The 26,078-nt window shown below is 45.4% G+C and overlaps 1 protein-coding gene across 1 annotated transcript in view; it reads right to left on the reverse strand.

Moving 5' to 3' along the window:
• Window positions 1-25,806, reverse strand: part of DENND6B (DENN domain containing 6B) — an 86,305-nt gene extending 60,499 nt beyond the window's left edge. Inside the window, exons 1-5 of the mRNA XM_073619283.1 lie at window positions 25,585-25,806; window positions 25,342-25,380; window positions 20,426-20,468; window positions 17,829-17,938; window positions 10,644-10,724 (exon numbers count right to left, since the gene is read on the reverse strand). Coding sequence (XP_073475384.1) covers window positions 10,644-10,724; window positions 17,829-17,938; window positions 20,426-20,468; window positions 25,342-25,380; window positions 25,585-25,734 — 423 coding nt within the window. The 5' untranslated portion in view covers window positions 25,735-25,806. The remainder of the gene's footprint in view (window positions 1-10,643; window positions 10,725-17,828; window positions 17,939-20,425; window positions 20,469-25,341; window positions 25,381-25,584) is intronic.
• Window positions 25,807-26,078: the final 272 nt, after the last annotated feature.

Consider the following 26,078-nt stretch of genomic DNA (forward strand, 5'->3'; position numbering starts at 1 on the left):
TGTTAGTCAGTTTAGGAATATGCTCACCATGAAAGTGGGTTTCCTGTAGAAAGGCAATTTGGGTTTTAGTTCTGCGTAGGTCAGCTAGGAGCTGGGAACGCCTTTCCGGGATATTGAGACCCCGTACATTAAGGGAGGTCACCTTTAGGAGAGCCATTGTGGCAGCCGGGGCGCTGAGAATCGTTGACAGGATGAGGAGGACAATCACCTCTGATTTAAGTTCACGTCCCCACCCAACTAGAGAGCAACAGCACCGGAGAATAGAGAGGGATAAAGAAGGGGAAGACAGGATCAGTGAGGGAGGAGGAGAGGGTAAGTAAGGGGGGGAGGAAGGGGAAGGGGGGAGGGAGCAATCTAAGTTAGTCAAGTGACTACTCTAAGAGCTCCCGGCCGAGACACAAAAGGAATTGTGCAGCAACCGGGAGGTCGCCCTAAGGGGGGGGTGGTCGATGCGTCGAAGTGCGCAACAAAAAGTTTTTGCTATCACCTAAATAAGCAAGACAAGCAATATAAGAAGGTACTTTTGGGGGTGGTAGGGAGATGCACTGAGTGGAGGGCCTTCAGAATCAGAAACATTGAGAAAAAACAATACATTAACCATCGTAAATAAGGTGTGATTTACCATAAAACTGGGCATAACATCCCTAAACGTAACTGTGTTTAAGGCTAGTACGTGCAACTAAGTAAACCTCTAACATCCATGACCCACTGGCGTTGACGCATTGCAGAGGCGGCTGAGGACTGAGGACCCCGGAGGTCAACTCGTCCTTCTCCTGGACAAGGCCAGGAGGGAACCCCCACCGCCCGGCTGTCAGTGTGCCAAGGCAGCCTGACCAAATGCGGCTCAAGTGAAAAATGTATGCACCTCCTCCTCAGCGTCTACGTTCACATCAGATAGGCTCGGATGGAGTGCATGAAGTCTAGCCTGCAGCAAAAATGCAACATTTATAACAGTTATAACAATGCGTCCCCCCTCCCTCTTCCCCTGTCCATAATTAAGAGTTAACCCATGGAAAAAAGGAGGCACCTTCGGGAGAACAAGGATAAAAATGGTGTAAAAAAAAAAACGGGGGGGGGGGGGGGGGGGGGAGTCCTGGTGCATGGGTTTAAATGTTCCTGGAAGGATCGCCATAGAGGGGAGAAGAAGCGGGGCACCTGCCCATAGGAGGTACTGAAAGTCTTACCAGGAACCAAAAGGTGGTGAGCGTTTAGTCCTCGGATGATGTTGGATGGGCTCTTCTGCCTTCTCGGTTTTGCGGGCGGGATCTTGGGCGTCGAGACCTCTGTTGTCTGGGTGGTGCTGAACCTTGTGAGTCCTGGGAAAGCAGATAGTCAAACCAGTTGGGCACCTCAATCACTGGCCTGGAGATGAAATGAAAGAGGGCAGGGAGTTGGTCTGGCGTGCGGAGGAAGAATTCCGTCCCCTGCCTCCTGACGATAAGATGGAAGGGGTGACCCCATCGGTAGGTGGCATCAGCCTCGCTGATAACTTCCAGTAGGGGTCGCATGAGCCCACGCATGGTGCGTGTTTGTCTGGAAATGTCAGGGAAAATCCTGATGGGAGCCCCGTCAAAGTCTATTGGGCCCTTTTCCCAGGCAAGGCGAAGAATGTCCTCCTTGATAGTGAAAAAATGCACCCTGCATAGTACATCACGGGGAGTCCAGTTCGGATGATGATCTCTGTGCGGAGGGTGGGGGTCTGGGGCCTGGGATACGGTGCACCCTGTCCAGTTCCAGGTCAGCTGTCGGTGGTTTGCCCAGAACCTGGTTTAGGATGGCGGCCACTGTGGATCGGAGGTCTGGGCCCATGGTGGCTTCTGGGATCCCCCTTAGGCGCAGATTGTTCCGCCTGCTCCTATTCTCGCCGTCGTCCAGGCGTAGCTGGACGTCGACAAGATGGTGGCGGAAGGCCCCATGCTCCGACTCAAGTGTAGTGAGGCGCGCTTCTGTGGTAGATTGGGAGGCTTCGATCGTGGTGACTCTCTCCTCGACAACATCCACTTGCTGTTTTAGGTCATGCAGTTCTCTGGTTAGTGCGTTGACAATAGAGGTGGCCATAGCGTTTAAGTCCTGTTTGGTGGGGAGGCCTGACACTATGTCTCTTAGAGAGCATTCAACTAGGCCGCTTAGGTCACCAGCGTTATCTGGAGGCAATGGTATGTCAGCGGTTATGAGAGCCGGGGACACTATAGGAGAGGGTACTCTGTGTGACAAGGGGGGAAAGTCCTCCTCCGCTGCAGAGGTAGTTGCAGGAGTGCCCTTCTTACTTGAAGGTGTAGCGCCCGCCGTGCTGACTCGAGGCGGCGCCATCTTGCTCTGTCCCGCCGGCGAGGAAGCCTGTTGTTGCCGCAGAAAGTAGTGTGAGATTTCGGGTCCCCTCCGTTCCTCAGTGACCGGTGGGCGCTTGCGGCCTCCTGGCATGAATGGATGGCTTAGCTGATCGGTGCTACGGGTGATTCACGGCCCGTTTCAGTGCAGAGCTCCCGACGACGCGTCCTCACGTTTCCATAGCTAGGTCACGTCTCCCTCTTGTAATATGTTTTGCGCTGAAGTTTCTGCGCCTCATTCAGGTGTTAGGGGGCCCAAGCCAGGCAGTAGTGAGCAAGTGAGTGATGGAGCCTGTCTGCAGGGTCAGGGGTAGTCAAGCAGTAGGTATGGTACAGTGTGTGACCCTTTTTGATGAATATAGTATTGGAGAGGACTCAGGCAGGGCACAGGCTTTGAAAACTGCGGTTATGTCACCCCCAACAACAGAACCTTGTTGTAGAATCTGCAGACTGTTCTTTAGGTCACAGGCTAGGAGGGAGAGGGGAGAACGGCTCTGTAAATTCACAATGTCCTTTAGCTGTTTGTTCCCTCTTGTGCAGGTCCCAGGTCGGGTGGCAGCTCCCTCCCCTAAACCTCTGCACCCCAGGACAGTGTTAGTAGAATCCTGACCTCCAAGATGGCTGCCGATGCATGGAGCCCACCGAGGGCCTTTATGGAGTTTTCTGCGTCCCCCTCTCGTTTCCTCCGGATCCCGCTGCTGTTTCTAGGTAGGTGGCACTAATGTAAAGCCTGCGGTGGCCCCCTCTCTGCCGATTGCGGTACCCGAGGCCGGGGACGGCGGGGGCTCCGCAGGCCGCAGGATGGCGGGTCGCTGCCGGGTTGTGGTGCCGACCGGAGGTCTCTGCAGTGCGGTCGCTGGGTGCCTGTCTCCTCCGGTTCTCGCCTCCTCCCACCTCCAACCGCAATCGATGCGCGAAGCGCTGAGGCCCCCCCACCGCCAAACGCGGCACTCTAGGCCGGGGATCGCGAGGCCGCAGCAGGCCGCAAGATGGCGGAATGCCTCCTGGAAGTGGTGACGGCCTGATACAGCACTCTCGGGCGGCTGTCCTTCACAATACCCTCCTTCCCTGCTGAGAATAGTTCCCTGCTACACTTGGGGAGCCTTGTGTATTGAAAGGAGTGAGTTTAAAGGCAGGATGGCTGCGGATAAAGCCAGGACCGGCGGAGCTTCTCTGGAACACGTCCTGCTCCTTGCTGCTTGCTGTCACTTTTTAAATAGCTTTTTTTTTTTTTTTTTTTTTTTTTTTTTTTCTGTTTCATCAGTCTATCAATTAAGGGGTGTGGTTAATTGCTCACAGGTGCCCAGGTGCCTATTTAACTTGTTGTAGGACTCAGTCTGAGCGTGCTCAGTTTGAAGCGGTGGAGCTTGGTGTAAGTGGAGCTGGATTAAGTGGGAGTTAAAAACAAGAGGTTAAAACAGGAGGTTATAACAGGGGTCATAGTACCTGTGTAGTGTGAGTATCTGAGTGTTGTCTGAGTAGTGTGTGTGGATCGTTAGTACTTGTGTATTGTGTACCTGTGTATTGTCTTGTCGTGTACCTGTGTATTGTCTTGAGTATTAGTGCCAGGAAGCTAGTTGTTAGGTAATTTGGACAGGGTAAAATCCCCAAATCCTCACTAAATTTAATAGGTACGATGCCCGGCGGGTGTGGAGAGGCGACTCTTTGTACATCTTGCCGCATGTATGCATTCCTTGATCATCCGATCGAGGGCGAATACTGCTGTGCAAAATGTAAGCACATTGTTTCCCTGGAAGCCCAGGTTCTGAATCTGGGGAAGCAACTGTCAGCACTGAGAAGTCCCTCCATACTAAAGGTGAGCCAGGAATGTACACGGCAGGTGTCGGCAGGGGCCAGCACAGAGGCGGGTGGAGACAAAGAGGTGCAGGCACTAGCAAAGAGTAGATGGGTGACAGTCAGGAGGGGTAGAGGGGGAAGTGCCAGGGAGGCCGATCCAGGACTGGAGCATCCCAATAAGTACGCTCCATTGAGTGACATTGGTGAAACCAGTCAGGGACCAGCACTGCTGGAGATGAGGGACTCTCCTAGCTGCCAGGGGAAGAACTCCTCCAGTGAGAGTGGGGGGGCAGCAAAGGGAAAGGAAAGACAGATTCTGGTGGTAGGGGACTCAATTCTTAGAAGGACAGAGAGGGCAATCTGTAACCAAGACCTGAAACGCCGAACAGTATGTTGTCTACCGGGCGCTCGGGTTCGGCACATCACGGATCTTGTGGACAGATTACTGGGAGGGGCTGGGGAAGACCCGGCTGTCATGGTGCACGTTGGCACCAATGACAAAGTCAGAGGCAGATGGAGTGTCCTAAAGAACGATTTTAGGGACTTAGGAGCTAAATTGAGGAAAAGGACCTCCAAGGTAGTGTTCTCAGGAATACTACCGGTACATCGAGCCACACCAGAGAGGCAGAGGGAGATTAGGGAAGTAAACAAGTGGCTGAAGAGCTGGTGTAGTAAGGAGGGGTTTGGGTTCCTGGAGGACTGGGCCGACTTCTCAGTCGGTAACCGGTACTATAGAAGGGACGGACTGCACCTAAATGAGGAGGGTGCAGATCTGCTGGGAATGAAGATGGCCAAAAAGTTAGAGGGGTTTTTAAACTAGGCGATGGGGGGGAGGGTCCAGAGACAGTGATAGCCAGCGCGGAAGATATTCCAGAGGGTAGTATTGGGGGCATTAGTGGTAGGTTAACCAAAGCACAAAAACACAAGGTGAGTATAGTAGCAAGTCCAAGTTGCAATCTTGAAACACCCAATACGAGGACAATATGCGACCGGTCTAAACTATGTGGCATGTTCACCAATGCCAGGAGCCTGGCGGACAAGATGGGTGAACTAGAGATACTGTTGTACAAGGAGGATTTGGATTTTGTGGGAATTTCAGAGACCTGGTTCAACAGCTCTCATGATTGGCTGGCAAACATTCAAGGGTATACCCTATACCGCAAGGATAGAGAGGGTAAAAAATGGGGAGGGGTATGCCTATATATCAAGAATAATGTACAAGTGAATGTGAGAGATGACATCACTGAGGGGGCTAGGGAGGAGGTGGAATCTTTATGGGTAGAGCTCCAAAGGGATGAAGCTAAGGGGAAAATAATACTGGGAGTATGCTATAGGCCCCCTAACCTGAGGGAGGAAGTGGAGACGGATCTCCTATCACAAATTGGATTAGCAGCAAGGATGGGAAGTGTTATCATAATGGGGGATTTTAATTATCCAGACATAGACTGGGCGGAGGGAACCGCGCATTCATTTAAGGCTCGCCAGTTCCTTAATGTCTTGCAGGACAATTTTATGGGTCAGATGGTAGACGCATCAACTAGAAATAAAACATTACTAGATCTACTGATTACCAACAATACAGACCTGATAACAGATGTGGAAATACGGGGCAATTTAGGTAACAGCGATCACAGGTCAATTAGTTTCAGTATAAATCACACAAATAGGAGACATAAAGGGAACACAAAGACACTGAATTTCAAAAGAGCCAACTTCCCTAAACTACAAACCTTGCTAAAAGGCATAAATTGGGATAAAATATTAGGAACAAAGAATACGGAGGAGAGATGGGTTTGCTTTAAGAGCATATTAAATAAGGGCATTAGCCAATGTATCCCATTGGGTAATAAATTTAAAAGAGCGAACAAACATCCTGGATGGCTTAACTCCAATGTAAAAATGCATATAAAAGCAAAGGAGAAGGCCTTCAAAAAATACAAGGTTGAGGGATCATCCACAGCATTCAGAATTTATAAAGAATGCAATAAGAAATGTAAGGGTGCAATTAGGATGGCTAAGATAGAACATGAAAGACACATAGCGGAGGAGAGCAAAAAAAATCCCAAGAAATTCTTTAAGTATGTAAACAGTAAAAAAGGGAGGACAGACCATATTGGCCCCATAAAGAATGAGGAAGGACATCTGGTTACAAAGGATGGGGAGATGGCAGAGGTATTGAATTTATTCTTCTCCTCAGTCTTCACGAGTGAATCGGGGGGCTTCAGTAACCAAAACTGCAGTGTTTATCCTCATGACACAACACAGGAAGCACCTACATGGTTAACAGAGGACGGAATTAAAATTAGACTTGAGAAACTTAACATTAATAAATCACCGGGACCAGATGGCTTGCATCCGAGGGTACTTAGGGAACTCAGTCAGGTGATTGCCAGACCGTTGTTCCTAATTTTTACAGTCTATTGACTGGAATGGTTCCAGCTGATTGGAGAAAAGCCAATGTAGCACCAATATTTAAAAAGGGCCCAAAAAACATCCCTGGGAATTACAGACCAGTTAGCCTAACATCAATAGTATGTAAACTCTTGGAGGGGATGATAAGGGACTATATACAAGATTTTAGTAATAAGAATGATATCATTAGCAGTAATCAGCATGGATTCATGAAGAATCGTTCTTGCCAAACCAATCTATTAACCTTCTATGAGGAGGTGAGTTGCCATCTAGATAAAGGAAGGCCCGTAGACGTGGTGTATCTGGATTTTGCAAAAGCATTTGACACAGTTCCCCATAAACGTTTACTGTACAAAATAAGGTGCGTTGGCATGGACCATAGGGTGAGTACATGGATTGAAAACTGGCTACAAGGGCGTGTTCAGAGGGTGGTGATAAATGGGGAGTACTCAGAATGGTCAGGGGTGGGTAGTGGGGTCCCCCAGGGTTCTGTGCTGGGACCAATCCTATTTAATTTGTTCATAAACGACCTGGAGGATGGGATAAACAGTTCCATCTCTGTATTTGCAGACGATACTAAGCTAAGCAGGGCAATAACTTCTCCGCAGGATGTGGAAATCTTGCAAAAAGACCTGAACAAATTAATGGGGTGGGCGACTACATGGCAAATGAGGTTCAATGTAGAAAAATGTAAAATAATGCATTTGGGTGGCAAAAATATGAATGCAATCTATACACTGGGGGGAGAACCTCTGGGGGAATCTAGGATGGAAAAGGACTTGGGGGTCCTAGTGGATGATAGGCTCAGCAATGGCATGCAATGCCAAGCTGCTGCTAATAAAGCAAACAGAATATTGGCATGCATTAAAAGGGGGATCAACTGCAGAGATAAAACGATAATTCTCCCACTCTACAAGACTCTGGTCCGGCCGCACCTGGAGTATGCTGTCCAGTTCTGGGCACCAGTCCTCAGGAGGGACGTACTGGAAATGGAGCGAGTACAAAGAAGGGCAACAAAGCTAATAAAGGGTCTGGAGGATCTTAGTTATGAGGAAAGGTTGCGAGCACTGAACTTATTCTCTCTGGAGAAGAGACGCTTGAGAGGGGATATGATTTCAATTTACAAATACTGTACTGGTGACCCCACAATAGGGATAAAACTTTTTCGCAGAAGAGAGTTTAATAAGACTCGTGGCCACTCATTACAATTAGAAGAAAAGAGGTTTAACCTTAAACTACGTAGAGGGTTCTTTACTGTAAGAGCGGCAAGGATGTGGAATTCCCTTCCACAGGCGGTGGTCTCAGCGGGGAGCATTGATAGCTTCAAGAAACTATTAGATAATCACCTGAATGACCGCAATATACAGGGATATGTAATGTAATACTGACACATAATCACACACATAGGTTGGACTTGATGGACTTGTGTCTTTTTTCAACCTCACCTACTATGTAACTATGTAACTATGTAACCCGGCTATGGCTGAGGATAGTTCATCCTTAGTGATAAAGGGTGAAGCAGCAACGTTGACTTTAGGCACAATCCCAGATAGGCGCAGCGGCTCAGATTGCCCGGAAGCCTCTGGTCCTTCAGGGGATACAAGACTAGGGATACGACTAGGTTCATCAGGAACTACTGATGACATAGGTGTGCCCTTCCCTGTAGTGTTAGTCCCACTCCTCTTTTTTGAAGACATTTACCCGCCACAAAAAGAGTACTTGGGTGTAGTACTAAAACACCTCAGAAGGGAGACCCTTTAATAGGGCTCCCATGCCCCTATGTAACAATCCTGCCAAGCACCTTTAGCCTGCCAAGCAACACTTGGTGACTCACGTGACCCGGTAAGGAAAGAATGCTTGGCCTATACAGCTTAAATAAGCTGGGTGAGCACCAGAACATTCTGTGCATGCGTGGTCCCGGTGAATGGGTGTGGCTGTATTCGAGCATACCGCAAATCCTCGTGCGCCCAGATAAAGGCTACTGTCCATGTGCGGAGAAGCCGCGTGCACCATTGCCGCCAAATAAAACAACTGCTAAGTCCATCACCGCTTTTGTGAATGCACGTGAGCCATGGCCGCCAAACAACAACTGCTGAACACAGCGGCACATCATACAGGTAAGAAACCACCAGGGCTTGACAAATTTGTTTGGAATCTAGGAGCCAGGTAAAAAAGTTAGGAGCCAGGTTTTTTTAACGACCGACAAAGCTTTATTTTCATTATGAAAGTTAACCAATCTTAAAATAGCGAATAGCGCCGCTAAAACGAAGGTAAAGCGGCGCTAAAAATAGCGCCGCTTTACCGCTGACGCCCCCCCATGTGTGAAAGGGCTCTAAGACCCCTTTCACACCGAGCCGCCTATAGCGCCGGTGGTAAAATGCTGCTATTTATATCGGCTTACTGTACTTACTGTGCGTTTGTTACTTTTGCAGTAAATATTGCATAAACTGATATTTAATTCACTTTTTCAATATTGCATGCAATATTTGTTTCAAATGAATCACATGATCCAACTATCGCATACGATATCATTAGTCAATTGAACTCTGTATCACTGCTTTGGGTGCATGGGGGAAAGGAAGATATGTCACCTGGCAGTATTTCTGGGCTGCTTCGTTACTAAGGATGTTTAGTCTGCATTTCCCATCTTTAATGTTTTTCACATAAGTCATTAGATTATACTGTTTTAACCAATGTGGTCTGGTGACCTCAAGTCTGTTTATTGGGCCTCTTAGATGAAGAACATAGGCCAAGATATACCAGAATATTACTGGTCGCCCTGAAATGGATGCAGCCCTCCTCACCCTCACTACGTCAGTGGTTATGTGCAATTAACTTGGTTTTGTCTTTTGAGAAGTTTATTTACGAAAACAAGGGTTTCCCCCGCAAATATAATAAGATCTGGGATGTGTGGTGTGCATCTAACCTAATCAACCTCTGAAGATTGAGTACAAAATCATTGGTATATTCAAAAGAAACTGAGCCAACCCAGGGAAATCTTGATTTGTTATACTGTTTATTTTGTTCCATTGTTTATTGCACTTTCTTGCCTTTTTACTATTGTATACTGCAAGGATATCTGTATGATATACTGTATGTAATGTCATGTTTTTGGTACCCTGTCTTTGTACCTCTTTTTGCAATAAATATAGTTTAAAAAAATAAACTTTATGTTCAACATAAAAAGCATATAACATATTTAAATGATATGCTTTAATTAAAAATAGAAAGGTAACTAAAAGGCAATCCTTTTTTTTAGTTTTGGACAGAATGGAGAGGGATTAGAACCCCTTTCAGTTATTTACTACTATTATTATTGAAAGTGAAAGTAAAAGAAAATTCAAATTTGTTTGGGTTGTCCTTAGAAAAGTAATAGAGTGGAAATCTTCCAATGGAGAGATTAGTTCTGGTGACCTGGGGGTCCCCATGGAATTCGCTTAATTTGCAGGAATATCCTCTCACTTCCTGTTTTAGCTATAGGACAGGAATTAAAGTGAAATCTTCCCAATGGGACACAGATGGCAAAAAATAAACTGACAGGATATATGACTCTCCCTTACTCTATCCAAAAATGTTTAAAAAAGGTTTGCCTATAGTTCTACTTTAAGGACAAGTATCTTCTAAAACTGCCAAAAATTCAAACATTGCTTCTTTGCAACATGAAAAACAGCAACAATAAAGTTTTTGTGTAAAGAAAAAAAATAATAGGAGGCTTTCTGTACAGGACTAACCTAATATTCTGCTTATTTTATTAGCTTACTATTTCTCTGAGAATTCTGTAGAGTAGTGGTAGCCAAATTATAGGCATCCCCTGCATCAGTTTAGTCTTTACTGAGATGCTTTTGGAGACTACCAGGTAAAAGGTATGCATGTGATGCTGTTTTTCTTATTATAAGTGGTTATGCTGAATGTAGATCCTCTTGTTGCCCCCATCAGTTTGAGAGAAGACAAGGTAAGAAGAACCGTGTCTTCAGAACAAAAAAGTTACCAATCTGAAAAAAGGGCTTGTAAAAATCCTTACAGTGTATATAGTTTACTGGGAGGAGACAGTTTTTTTTCTCTTAACAAATCTGGAGTTTCATCTTAATGTCCATTGTAAACACTTACCTTCTGGAAGTAACCTCTTTTCACAGAGCTGTCTCTCACTTGTCTGAAATATACATATCCATAGTAATGGGCAGGATCTCTCTAACAGAACAGAAGAACGTGTCACTATATGGATACAATAAAGATTTAGACATAGCCAGCCACACAAGTTACAATCTGATTTTGCAAACCCTGTACAATCTCCCGTAGATTCACTAACAAAAAGTTATCATTTCCCCACTATCTAAACAATCCATTTACATTGCGTATATCAGACAGGGGGACCCTTACACGACATAGTTGCGATTGTTAGTAACCTGAAAGGGATGGTACAAATAGGTTGTAATGTGTGTAACCAGTTTATGCCATTATTTTAATTTTGCCAGAAATTTCAGACATTAACCTATAATAATTAATTTACCTGTATGTATGCTAATTCAACAACAACATCATAACACTAGGCTTATTGTACATTTATTATGAGTACTCCATATTTATGTTTAAAGCCCAACTGGCGTGATTTACGTATGCTTCTTACACTGTCCCATTATTAATTTTTTTTATCACTTTTATTCCTATTACAAGGAATGCAATCATCACTTGTAATAGAAATAAGTATGATAGGTCCACTTTATTGAGAGATCTGGGGTCAAAAAGACCCCAGTTCTCTCATTTACCTTTAGAAGCAAAAATAAATAAATAAAGAAGATATTTTGTCTTAAAAAAAAAAAACAAAAAAAAAGGAAATACTGTCCATCTACCTGAGCGCCGGAAGTGATGTCGGACATCGTGACGTTGCACTCACTCGACTTCCTGCCTATCCATCCGACGGATCAGATAGTTTCCAGGTTTACTGATGGCTTCAGTAAACGACCGGAAAGTGGCGGGGGGGGGATGGGGTGGGCACCTCTACCGTCGCCCCTAAAAGTGATCCCGTGGCGAATCCACCACCAGGATCACTTTTAGCAGATGCCGACTTGCCCACAGAAAAAAAAAAATTAGACCAGGGTTATGGAAGCTAGCTGTAAAGAAAGAAAAAAAAGTCTCTCTGCTGACGTCACCAATGTCAGTCCAGTCACAGCGTCATCCCGACCACGGAGAAGTCTGGGTCCGCCAGGTGCCTGGACTGACACCCGGCTCAGCCTCTCAGTGAGCCGCTGAGAGTCTGAGACAGCCACTCCGCCCCCTCACGGAGCTCTGAAAACTGATCGATCGGCGGTGTTCGATCGCTCGGCTCGCAGTGCAGAGGCACCGGGGGACAGATGCAGCATGCTGCATCCACCTAGGTAAGTATGAATGTGCAAAAAAAATTCCTTTATTTCTCTTTATAAAATCTCCATAGGCAACATTTTTAACGGTTTCCTGTTTAGCGTTACAGAGAAGGCCTTGCGCTAGAATTATTGCTCTCGCTCTAACAATTGCAATGATACCTCACATGTGTGGTGTGAACACGGTTTACATTTGCAGGTGTCACTTACAAATGTGAAGGTATGTGGCGCTTTAAAAAAAAAACATTTTTTTTCTCTTATTCATTTTATTTATTTATTTTTTTAATTTTTGCACTATTTCTTTTTTTAAAAAAAAATTCAGATCACTTTTATTGCTGTCACAAGAAATGTAAACATCCCTTGTGACAGTAATAGGCAGTGATAGGTACTCTTTATGGAGGGATCTAGGGTCTAAAAGACCCCAAACCCCTCCTCTGCACTTAAAAGTATTCAAAACGCCAAGACTGGCGTTTTTGAATACTGTCATTTTTTTTATATCGGTGCCGTTGGCTGCCGAGTAAACCGTCGTGGGACGTCGTGACATCGCTTCTTGGTTTCTACATCGGAGACCCGATCAAAGCCAAATATAGGTTTGTTCGGGACTCCGGCCAGCCGGTGGAAGTGCCGGCTGATGGCTCGGGTCTCCTGGTGGGACAGGAGACCCAGGCGGATCGGTGGAAGGCGGCGGGGGGCAACCCCCACGCTCTTTGTAACAACAGCTGAGCGGCTACTTAGCTGCATCGGTTGTTATTACTACAAAGCCGACCATCAGCTCTAAAAAACGGTACCGAGATGACGCCTGTAGCTGCAGGCATCACTCTAGTACAACCACTTCGGGTAAATGACGTGGAGGAACATAATTTTGCTGGAAGACGTTAATCAGGATTATGAATATCAGTGGACAAATATCACATATATGTTGCCTGAATGGATATTTAACCGGTTCCCGACCGGCGTGCGCCGATGTACGTCAGCAGAATGGCATGGCTGGGCAAATGGGCGCACCTGTACGTCCATTTGAATTCCCCGCCGTGTCATTGCGCGCGCGCCGGGAGCTCCGTGAGTCAGGTCGCGGGTCCCGCGGACTCGATCGCCGCAGGGATACCCGCGATCGACTCACGGAGAGGACGAACGGGGAGATGCTGATGTAAACAGCATCTCCCCGTTCTGCCTAGTAACAAGTGTCACTGATCACAGCTTCCTGTCATCGGGAGCTGTGATCAGAGTAATGACACACACAGCCCATCCCCCTACAGTTAGAATCACTCCCCTAAGACACACTTAACCCCTCCCCGCCCCCTAGTGGTTAACCCCTTCACTGCCAGTGTCATTTACAGAGTAATCAGTGCATTTTTAATCGCACTGATCACTGTATAAATGACAATGGTCCCAAAAATGTGTCAAAAATGTCCGACATGTCCGCCATAAGGTCGCAGTCACAATAAAAAAAAAAAAAAAAAGGAACGCTGATCGGGGGGATATTTATTATAGCAAAATGTAAAAAATAATGCGTATTTTTCAAAATTGTCGCTCTTATTTTGTTTATAGCGCAAAAAATTAAAATCGCAGAGGCGATCAAATACCACCAAAAGAAAGCTCTATTTGTGAGAAAAAAGGACATCAACTTTGTTTGGGAGCCACGTCGCACGACCGCGCAATTGTCAGTTAAAGCGGCGCAGTGCCGAATCGCAAAAAACGCTCTGGTCAGGAAGGGGGTAAAATCTTCTGGGGCTGAAGCGGTTAAAAAGAGGAGCTCCAGTCTTCCCCCAAAAAATTAAAAGTCATCAGTTACAAATACTGTAGCTACTGTCTTTTAATATAAGAACACTTATCTGTCCTGGGATCCAGCGATGTCCTCACGTAAGCCAATTCTTCAAATCGGCTTTGGGTCCAGGCGCCGGTCTTTTTTTTTTTAATCAAAAAAGAAGTTTATTGATCATAAAAGTCTATGTAAAGTTTTACACAATCAGGGTTTGAGGCGCAACATGCACCAAACATAAAATTACAATGTACTAACAAAGCGTCTGACACGTCACATTAATTGCAATACTATCGCTAGACATTGCTGCTTACAACAAGGGCATGTATCCACATAACAATTGCAGAGGCGGATAATGATACTATTAGCAAAGCCATCACATCAATAGGGCAGAAAAAAAAGAAAACAAAAAAGAAAACAGCATTAATCAGTGCAGGTAGAAGAGTCATTCACCCATCTGTCCCAAATTTTGTGAAATGTATCGGGGCATCCCCGGTGAGAGTATAAGACTTTTTTATAAGGGAGAGTGAGATTTATAGCCCTTTTCCATTGCTGGATGGTAGGGGAGGTAGGTCTTAGCCATAATTGGGCTATCTGCATTCTAGCAGTACACAAGGTATCCTGCAAGATTATTATCAGAGATTTCTCTTCCTCTGGGAGAGGAAGGAGACCAAGCAGACATTGGCGTGGGCATAGTGATAGGGGGGAGCCCATGCGGTCATGAAGGAACTTGACAATTTGTGACCAATATTGCTGGATAGGTTGGCAGGACCATATTAAATGGTAAAAAGTACTGACAGTATCACCACACCTGGGGCAGGTTGAGTCGGCATCCTGTTTGTACCTGGATATATGAGAGGGGGTAAGGTACGATCTGTGGAGAATGTAGAGATGGGTAAGTCGGTCTGATAATTTGGGAGATACTTTCCTGCATGTCTCTAGTATTTCCCCCCAATGCTTGTCATCTATCACCCCCAAGTCAGTCTCCCATTTCTTTTTCAGCTAAGCATTAGTGGTGGCCGAGGGCAAAAGAAGGTGATTATATAAGCAGAAAATTAATTTCTTGGGGTCCTCGCCAAGGACTATATCCGCCAGAGCCACCGAGTCCAGTCCAGGAGTGGTGGCACCAAACTGAGACTGGAGGGCATGACGGAGCTGGAGATAACGGAACAGCATGTGGTTGGGGAGAGCAAAATCGTCCTTGAGGGTCTGAAATGTTTTGACAGCGCCTCCAGTAATACCCTGGGATAGGTATATAATTCTGTGGGCGACCCATATTTTATAATCCGGGATGGTCCTCAGTTCAGGGAGTTGAGGGTTGTCCCATAGCGGCGTGTGAGCATGTAGGGGGGAGCCCCAGTTATGATTTGTGTTCATTGCCAATTTTTCCCATGATGCAGTAGCATATGTTGTCTGGTGCCCAAGCGAAGTAAGCCCCGATGCTTGCAAAAGAGTACCTTAAAAGGGATGGGCCACCACATCAGTAGCTGATGTACATACCAGCATGGAGTATCGGAGCTTGTCATGATTATTGATGTAATAGAAGTGGGATAATTGGGAGGCTATGTAATATAGTGCAAGGTCGGGGAGGGCAGTGCCTCCCAGTTGGGTAGGACATTTTAGAGTCTGCCACGACAACTTATGTCTGGAGGAACCCCATACAAAAGTGTCGAGTATGGATTCCATGGATCTAAACACGTGGGCTGGAATGTGGAGCCACCTAATAAATCTAGGGCCAAAGCCAAACCTATGAAAGCATTCCCACAAGTAGCTCCACTCCACCGAATCAAATGCCTTAGCGCCATCCAGGCTAACCACTACTCTTGAGCCAATGTTGTCATGTGAGGCTTGGAGGTTCATGAATAGTCTCCGTAGATTAAAAGCAGTGTTTTTATTGAGCATAAAGCCTGTTTGGTCGGCGTGAATGAGGCTAAGTATTACTTTATTAAGTCTCAAGGCAAGGATTTTGGCCAGTATTTTGACATCGAGTTGTAGGAGGGAGATGGGGCGGTATGATTCAGGGTAGAGAGGATCTTTTCCTGGCTTCGGGATGAGAACAATGAGGGCCTCGCCCATGGTGCACGGGAGGGTACCTGACTCAAATATGTGGGGGTATAGTGCTTGTAATTTAGGGAGGAGAACCTCTTGAAATTGAGAATAAAATTCTAACGGAAGCCTGGGGCTTTAGACGATGGTAAGCTCGCTATCGCTTCCATGATGCATTCTTCAGTGATGGGCGCTTCTAAAAGAGCTATTTGGGGATCCGTAAGGGAGGGGAAGTCTATGCTCTGAAGAAGTGAGTGTAGTTCACTCTGGGGGCGACTAGTCCTTGAGGTGTACAGTTCAGAATAGAACCATCTGAACTCTAGGGCTACCTGTTCTGGATCTGTAAGAATGTCTCCAGTTTCCGTGCAGAGTTGGACCACTACTGGGGGGTTATGGTCTAAATGGGCCATGTAAGCTAGAAGTGTCCCTGCCCGCTCACCGTGTTCAAAGGTTTTCTGTTTGCTAAAGAAGATGCCTCTTTTAGCTTTCTCAAAATGTAAGTGATCTGTCAGTTGGGAGTGTAGGCGTAATTGGGTAGAGTTAGAGGGCGTCGGGTCTGCTAAAAAAAGTTTGTTCAAGGGAGTCCAGTCTTTCCTCAGCCTGCTGCAGAATAGCTTTAGAGGAGGCTTTATGTCTGTTTATGCGTATAGAGAGGATTGAGCGGGCATGTAGTTTAAATGCCTCCCACACCATCCCAAGGCGCCGGCATCTTAACTAAGGGAAACCTTGCGGCTTCACAGCTGGTTTCCTTCTGTGCATGTGCGATGCGGCCTATGCTTTCTGACTGGTCCTGCAGTCATCTGGGACCTGTCATGTGTTCCAGAAGACTTCAGAGGGGAGGAGGTGGGTGGAACATCCGCTCAGATTGCTGCACCTGTCCAAACCAGGTACCTGCTCTCCCCTCCCCCCAAAAAAGTGCAACATCTGCCAGTGGAGGGGGGGGGGGGATGTAAACAAGCAGAACTTTTCCTTTAGCAAGAAGTTATGCTTTATTTACAGGTGCGAAACAATTTTTGTGCTGTTAGTATGTCTTGAGATTTACTATGCAAAGTAGGTCAATAGAATGAAGACCAATAATGTTATAAGTACTAGTATTGCTATGTACCCTAAGTGGAAAAAAACCTGCTGTATTTGGCTACAGGCAAAGGACTCGATTTATTACCTAAAGTATAACTAAGGCAAAGCTTTTTTTTTGGATACAGTGAAATGGGATTAGAACGCCTTTGAGATGTTTAATGCTATCTGTTGCCCCATTGGGGAGAATCACTTTCCGTCTTTGCCATGTTTAGCAATTTCACTAAAAGTGAAATTTCTACTTTTTGGGTTGTCGCCATAAAAGTAATAGAGGGGAGATCTTCCAATGGAGACATTAGTTCTGGTGACCTTGGTGACAATCAGAAATTTCCTGCACTTTGGAGGGATTTCTAAAATCAAAACAGGAAGTGAAAGCTCCCAAAAGGGACACAGATGGCAAAAAAAAACCTGACAGGGGTTGTAACCCTCCCTTACTCTATCCAAAAAAAAAAAAGTTTTGCTTTTACAGGCGTTGGACAAAAATATGGAAACACTACATGATTTGCAGGTGTGAAAGTGAAGACATGTTTTGCGTTAAAAGCGGAAGTGACGTAACATTCTTTTGCTTCCGCTTTGTGATGAAACACCTAGCTATCCTGTGGGAAGCCTTATTTTTATCATTTACTGTGTGGGCTGCTAATAATACACAGTTGTGTCTGAGTTTTCTGAGTTTCAAAGAAGAAAAACTGTTGATGCACACTTAGCTTGTGCCTCTGTGACTGAATTTGTCGATTTGTAGTGTTGCGAGGTACAGTATCAAAGGTTATGACGGCATATACAGTTTCTGTGAAAAAGTCATTTGATAAGCTAAATTGTGGTCAATTGACCAAAAAAGACAAAAAGGACATTGTGCAGAATTGTGATTCCATTCCATTATCCACCATCCAAGACTTATATTTGTCAATTCTCATGAAAATTCAGGCCGTCTTGGATGCCAAAGGCAGTCCAACACCATTTTAGGTAACGTTTTTGTTCTTTTACCATACTTGTTTCCATAACTTTATAGATCTACTTTAATGTTTCAATGGTATACTGAACACTGTCTGTGTTTGAACTCACCTGTAACGTAACAGGAGCTTCTCTATTGTACTTTTCATCGTCTTGAAACAGGCTTCTCTGCCCTGCAGAGCGCCGCATTCGAAAAGTGAACTGTGTGTCACCCAGACACCCTTCAAAACAAAGAAGAAATATTGGATGCTTAAGATTTGCATTTGGTTTGCCAATTAGAATGTTCGGCCTCTTCTTAAATCCAGGTCTGGACCCGGCCTGGATTTAGGAAAAGTAGGATTGACCACACAATAATGCATGCAGATTAACATAGGACAACCCTTAAAACCTTGACAAATTGAATACATGCAAAAAGACCTGATCCAGGAAAAAAAAAAAGAAAGAAGGACCATCTGTTTTGTAGGAGCAGCTAAAAGTCAAATCTACTGTACAGCACTACTAATCAGGAAGCGGAGCCTGAATACAGTATATGTAATAAGTATATATGGCTGACCCCATGTACAGACATAATTACAAACCAAACATACGTAACATTATTTACTATAGGCTTATTACTTTCAAATTCATTTGTAAAAAAAAAAAAAAAAAAAAAAAACCACAATCACTCTAACACACAATCATGCAAGGTCAGTCACACATCTTAAGTGTATGTTTCTACCTTTGAATTTTAGAAATATTCGTTTAAAAAATAAATGTCTTAGCCTCTGTGCGTGTTTGCAGCTGCATATTAATACGCTTCAAATAAACTTCAAATCATTCAATTAAAGCTGAAGTTTAGCTAAAAAATAAATAAATAACCCTACACCTTTAGTCAAATTACTTGCCTGCACAATGTGGAGCATGCTTCATTACAGGTAGCTAGATCCTGGAGAAGAAATTTTCACTACAGGGATGCCTGTCCTCTTCTTGTCTCTGAACTTCTGGCACTGCAATGGTTAATAGCTTTGGGCGTGCAAGCAGAACAGATTGCCTTATGGTGACACATCCCCTCCTTCCTCATCATTGATTACACAGCTAAAAGGATCTGAATGCGGGAGAGTCTGATCAGTCACAGGATATTATCCCCCATTCGCAGATCCAGCCAGAAGCAGTATAATCAATGAAGAACTTTTATCAATGTAGGAGGAGGAAAGAGGAGGTGTGTCCCTATTGGATCATCAGTACTGCTGTTCTGCCTGATGTAATTATGTGTATACCATACCTAGCCAATACCTCTGGAAGCTGGAAATCACTGAAGTATACGCTGCTAATCCAATTGATCTCCACTTCCAGACCCTGGGCTAAGCAGCTGTTCTTCTGCATTGTGAATACAAAAGGTTGCCCACTCAGCACAGGTGCCATTCAGAGAATGCTTTGCCATTCCTGAATGAATGCAAAGCGTTCTCTTATTGGACAAGGCGTAGGACCTGACGTCACTGCCCCGTCTCTTCGCCTCATCCAATCAAAGAATACTTTGCATTCATTCAGAAAACGGAAACTATTCTTTGAATGGCACCTGTGCTGAGCAGCCGACCTTCTGTGTTCACAATGCAGAACAGCCACTAAACACAGGACCTGGAAACGATTGGAAATCAGTGAAGTAATGGGGTCCACTTCAGTGATTTTCAGCTTCCAGGAGCATCAGCCAGGCATGGTATATACAGTACATACATACATTGGTCCAAGCTGGAATTATTCTTTAACCATTGCAGCTCTGGAAGCTCAGATAAAGGAAGAGGACAGGCATCCCTGCAGTTGATATCTCTCCAGGATCCAGCTGCCTGCACAACATGGGACATACTTCATTACAAGCAAGTGGTCTGACTAAAGCTGTGGAGATTTTTAAAGCTAAACATCAGCTTTATAGACAAGAGGGTTAGGATGGCCCTGCCCATAAGAGCTTATCTAAAAGCTTTTTGGCTATATTTTTTTTACTTTGAACCTATAGCTCACTATCATTTCACCCGTGCAAAAAGGTTTACACTGTATACAAAGTGCAGTGGCAACTGCTGCTCCATTTTTTGGGGGGCGGAAAAACCACCCAGCACCCCCCCCCTTCCTGGTCGGTCACACCCTCAACGCTCGATCATCAGCCCACCAGCCCTGCACTTACCCCATCTAAGTCGCGGGCAGCACTGCCTCATCGGCTTTACCCTGCATTCCCTCCTCCTCGGCTTCACAGCGGCTTCCCCTGCGTCTCCTCCTCCTCAGCGGCCAATACGATCGCATCTCCTCTCAGCCAATTGGGTCTCAGGACCCCCTTCCTGATTGGCCAGGAGGAGAATCAGGAAGACAATAGCGAATATTAATATTATTCGCTATCGTCACACAACTGGGTGGGCTCGGGGCGCCCCAAGCCCACCCTTTGTTAAGCCAATTAGAGCCTCTGGCTCTAATCATGTGCTTCTAAACAAAAAAACAAAAAAAAACCCCATTGGAGTCCATGCATCTGGCGCCCTGCATGTAGATTAGGGGATTGGGCACATGGATTAGGTGGGCGGGGCCCCTGCACCCCTTATGGATGGGCCACCACTGATGTAGTGCAAAATAAAAACTTTGTAGTAGTACCCATGAAAAAGAAATCTTGTTTTGTGTTTCACATTCATCAGATTCAAGGACATCAAAATTCTCTGCAGTGCTAAATGTTCCTTTAGATATTATCTGCCTACCTGAATAGGAGTCTGGAAAAGACAGGTAGCAAATACTAGTTTTCTGCAAGGAAGAAAACAAAGCAGAAAGAAAGAGAAAGCATGAGATTCGAATCATGCAGGACAGAACAGATAGATACCTGGTCAATAAAGCATTTACTACTCACTTCATCATGTGTAAACAAATACTCATTAATCGGCATTTACTTTCCACAGCGATGTCAGTGTCTGAGGAAAGTAAAGCCGATAACCGGCTATCCAGTTACAGGGGACATTTACACTGATAATCAGGGCACTGATCATCGGTGCCCTGATTATGAGTGCAGCCCCATGAGTGTCCATCAGTACAGCATATCAGTGCCACCTCATCAGTGCACATCAGTGCAGAAGAAAAATTACTTATTTGCAAAACTGTACAATAGAAACAAAGAAAAAATGATTTTTTTTTTCAAAATATTTGTTTAGCAAAAAATTAAAAAACCCAGTGGTGATTAAATACCACTAGGTTTTTTTAAATAGAAAGCTCTATTCGTCCCAAAAAAATGATAACAATTTCATATGGGTACAGTGTTGCATGACTGTGCAATTGTCTAACCACTTCCCGCCCGGCCTATACCAAAATGACGGCAAGGGCAGTGGTTCCGTTATTCAAAGTCTTTCAGGATAACGAGCGACAGTGCAGCGATCGCTGTTGTGGTGTGTCAGTCTGACACACTGCAACTCCGATCTGGGTAAAGAGCCTCTGATGGAGGCTCTTTACCTGTGATCAGCTGTATCCAATCACAGATGATCACGATGTAAACAGGAAAAGCCGTGTACCTCTGACAGACATGAGTAGAGGAGAGCCAATGGGCTGCTTTCCTGACGGGGGGGGGGGGTCTGTGCTGATTGATTATCAGCGTAGCCCCCCCCCGAGGATGTCCACCCAGGACCACTAGGGATGCCCACCACTGATGACCACCAGGTAGGCAACCCATGGCCACCAGGGATGCCAATCTGTGCCCACAAATAATGTCAATCAGTGCCCATCACTAATGCCTGCCAGTGCCTGCTTATCAGTGATGCCCATCAGTGCCACCTTTTAGTGCCACCCATAAGTACCCATCAGTGCAGCCTTTCAGTGTCCAGTGTCGCTTATCAGTGCCCATCAGTGACACCTATGAGTGCCCTTCAGTGCCGCTTATGAGTGCCACCTATCAGTGCTGCATATTAGTGCTCATCAGTGCCGCCAGTGCAGCCTCATCAGTGCCCATCAGTGAAGGAGAAAACTTACTTATTTACAAAATTTTATAACAGAAACAAATAAAAACCACATACCACCACTGCTTAATTGGATACAAACTAACTGGATAAATTAGGTAGGTTCTCCCATTACATTTTGTTTGGTAACTCTAGAATAAATTTGAACAAAGATTGTATGGTCAGATTGTACTGTTTCGAACTTAATGTTCACTGGGTTATCCCTAAAATACATCCGCACATGTCCACCGAATTCAGCCTTGTCATGCTATAATGAAACCATTGCACAAGGGTTGCCACACCCTACGTTCTTTGCTTACCATGGAGAGACAACCCAGAGGCCCCCCCCACGTGCATGTGCAGTTTCTGTAGATTGACCTGAAGCCTCCTGGGATATGTGACACGAGTATCCCAGAAGGCTGCAAGGAGTTTGGGGGGCTGAATCATAAAAAAAAAAAAAAAAAAGTTTACATACATATTGGTATATACAGGGCTAATTTCCAGCGGGAACACAGTTCCGACACCTCCAGAACTGAATGTATGTAATGGCAAGGGGTGCAGGGTCTATTGATGCTAGCTACTGGGGATCTATTGTTGTTGGAGGGGTCTATTTTTGCAGGGGGGGTCCATTGTTGCTAGCTGGGTCTTATGTTGCTGGGGGGGTCAGTTGTTGCTGGGAGGGATCTAGTGATGCTGGATGCAGGGAGATCTGTTGTTGCTGCTGAGGGTCTATTGTTGCTGGGGGTTCTATTGTTGCTGGCTACATGGGATCTATTTTACTGCTTTTTTTGTTATTAACAAAATCCATACAAATTACTTCGTACCACAACTGTTACTTTGTTTTAAAGGGACAGTACTGGGAGTTGGGTAAAGGGCAGAACCAAGAAACGGTGCTCAGAGGTGGGAAAGAAAGCTCTGGGGTATATAAGAAAAAGTGTGTGAACCCGGAATGAACTGGTTTTCTACAGTAATTTGCCATAAAATGTGATCTGATCCTCAGGCAAGTCATACCAATGGACAAACACAATGTGCTTAAGCTGATAACACACAAACAATTATTTTTTTGTGTTAATTGAACACACCCATTAAATATTCACAGTGCTAGAGGAAAAAGTAAGTGAACACACAGACTAATTTCTTCAACGAAAGCCAATATGAGTTTGGAGGTGTGGCTTAGAGCTACTTAGATTGATAAAAGGACACAAACAGTTTAAGATTGCTGTTCATAATAAGCATCAGCTGATGTGAACCATGCCTCACAAAAAAGGAGCTCTCTGTATATGTATTTTATATTAAATCAAGTATATACTGTATGCAGTTATCTATGAAATGGAGAGAAGAGGGGAAGAAGCAAGATTGGTTACGTGAAAGAAGAAAGGAAGGCACAATATTATTCAAAATAGAAAAGGAAAGTTAGGGCTGGTCCACACCATAGAAACGCAGTCTGAATGCGACCTGAAGTTTTCGATGCTTTCTAATGCATTTATATTTGCGTTCCGGTGCATTTTTTCCCCACTTTAAATAAGGACATGTGTGTTTCGGTGCGTTTTACTGCATTCCAGTACAGCTCAGTGCAGAAAGAAAATGCACTGGACTGCATGTGGTGTGAACCGGGCCTAAAGGTCCACCTTACAGTGGAACTAAAGTACAAAAAAACGTACCTCTGCTCCAACAGTCTGACACCCACTAGGTCCCTCGCCAGCACCTTCTGTATGCCTGGTCTATGGCAATCTCGTTTGGCTGGCAAGGGATGATGCAACATCCACACATGCGCAGGAGGTCAGACTTCCCAGCACAGGTACACAGGGAATGTTACATAGTAGGTGAGCTTGAAAAAAGACAAGTCCATCAAGTCCAACCTATGGGTGTGATTATATGTCAATATTACATTGTATATCCCTGTATGTTGCAGTCGTTCTGGTGCTTATCTAATAGTTTTTTTAAACTATCGATCCCTCCTGCTGAGACCACCGCCTGTGGAAGAGAATTCCACATCCTAACCGCTTTTACAGTAAAGAACCCTCTACGCAGTTTAAGGTTAAACCTCTTTTCTTCTAATTTTAATGAGTGGCCATGTGTCTTACTGAACTCCCTTCCGCGAAAAAGTTTTATCTCTATTGTGGTATCACCAGTATGGTATTTATAAATTGAAATCATATCCCCTCTCAAGCGTCTCTTCTCCAGAGAGAATAAGTTCAGTGCTCGCAACCTTTCCTCATAACTAATATCCTCCAGACCCTTTATTAGCTTTGTTACCCTTCTTTGTACTCGCTCCATTTCCAGTACATCCTTCCTGAGGACTGGTGCCCAGAACTGGACAGCATACTCCAGGTGCGGCCGGACCAGAGTCTTGTAGAGCGGGAGAATTATCGTTTTATCTCTGGAATTAATCCCCTTTTTAATGCTTTCTAATATTCTGTTTGCTTTGTTAGCAGCAGCTTGGCATTGCATGCTATTGCTGAGCCTATCATCTACTAGGACCACCAGGTCCTTTTCCATCCTAGATTCCCCCAGAGGTTCTCCCCCTTGTGAGTAGATTGCATATTTTTGCCACTCAAATGCATTATTTTACATTTTTCTACATTAAACCTCATTTGCCATGTAGTTGCCCACCCCATTAATTTGTTCCGATCTTTTTGCAAGGTTCCCACATCCTGCGGAGAAGTTATTGCCCTGCTTAGCTTAGTGTCGTCCGCAAATCCAGAGATTGAGATGTTTACCCCATCCTCCAGGTCGTTTATGAACAAATTAAATTGAATCGGTCCCAGTTAAGGATGAGCTCCAGCGTGTTCGCATGCTGCACGTGCCAAGTCCGCCAGGATGTCGGCAATGCGCTGCGCTAATCACAAGCAGTGAGACATTTTCCCGATGTGCGGCTGCAGAGATCAGGAAATGTCTCACTGCCTGTGATTAGCGCAGCGCATTGCCGACATCCTGGCAGGCTCGGCACGTGCAGCATGCGAACACGCCTGAGCTCATCCTTAGTCCCAGCACAGAACCCTGGGGAACCCCACTACCCACCCCTGACCATTCCGAGTACTCCCCATTTATCACCGACCTCTGAACTCGCCCTTGTAGCCAGTTTTCAATCCATGTACTCACCCTATGGTCCATGCCAACGGACCTTACTTTGTACAGTAAACGTTTATGGGGAACTGTGTCAAATGCTTTTGCAAAGTCCAGATACAATGTAAAGTGAGCTGCACATGTGTGGCTCGGTGTACATTTTAAACTGGACCAGAAGCAGGCAGGTAAGTTTATTTTACTACAGAAAAGATATTGCATGTCTCTTGTGCAAAAGAGGGCCTGCCTGCATTTATATTTACATTTCGATTTTAGGATCATATTATGTGCGGGTCGGCAATGCACGCATAATCGCGCATGAACCCAACCTCCAGGCAAAACACAGACGTGTGGGTTTACCATTCATTCTTGATGGATGGCCCCCACATGCTGTGCATTTTTGCGAGCGAGAAATGTAAAGTGCACCGTTGTGTGCAGCACGTTATTAGAAAAGGACTTGTTTTCCCATTGTTACTGTGAAATGAATCGGCTGCTGTACCCGTGACGTCACGTCGCTGACGTGCACACATGTGGGAACCTGGGCTAAGATTAGACAATGAAAAAGTGATAGAGAGGGAGAGAAGTGATGACAATGCTGCATGATTATTGGGGGGTTATGGGGGGACACAGGTTACCTCTTTCTCTGTGATCCGGGTGTTATGGGGGTACACCAGCTGTAAAAGAGAGAAGACAGAGTTATTGTAGAGGTGACAGTCTTCTATGGGAAGAACATTGGGGTGCTGACCCTCCCCCTCTGTCCCCCTGTGTGGATGATCTCTCCTCCAGTCCTCCTCCTCTCTATCACCTCCGGCCCAGTATCTCTCCTCAGCCTGCCTCTCCCATACAATGACGGCCTCCCTCTTCTCCTCCGTCCTTACCTCCATCGCCTGACCCAGCTCCAGGTCGAAGGTGACCACACACACCCCGTCCAGCCAGGCTGAGAAGCACTCCCATGGCAGGCGGCCGCCTCTAGGGCTCTCCGGCTCCTCCATCTCTCTCCCCTTCCCAGCCCAATCACTGCCCAGCATCACCTCTATGGGTTACCATAGACACTGGGTCCGCCCTGTGTCTGCGCACTATCATTCCGCTCTGCACCGCTAGGTGGCGCTCTTGTCACACGAGTGTTGCTGCCATCAGGACGAGCAGAGCTAATGCCAGATAATGGTGGGCGCTGTATTGTAGAGGGGAGTATACAGGGGATGGGAGTGCGACTAGTGGATAGAGCAGGACTGGAAACCTTTGTCACATTTTTTGTTCTTCAAAACAATTCTTCAAATAAGGAGATATGTTTCAGTGATAAGTGGCTGTGAGTGTACTTCATTCACCTGAAAGCAGAACGTTACCCATAGCAACTAATAAAAAATCATTTTCA

The sequence above is a fragment of the Aquarana catesbeiana genome, linkage group LG03 (assembly GCF_042186555.1).
Source record: "Aquarana catesbeiana isolate 2022-GZ linkage group LG03, ASM4218655v1, whole genome shotgun sequence".
Classification (NCBI taxonomy): Eukaryota; Metazoa; Chordata; class Amphibia; order Anura; family Ranidae; genus Aquarana; species Aquarana catesbeiana.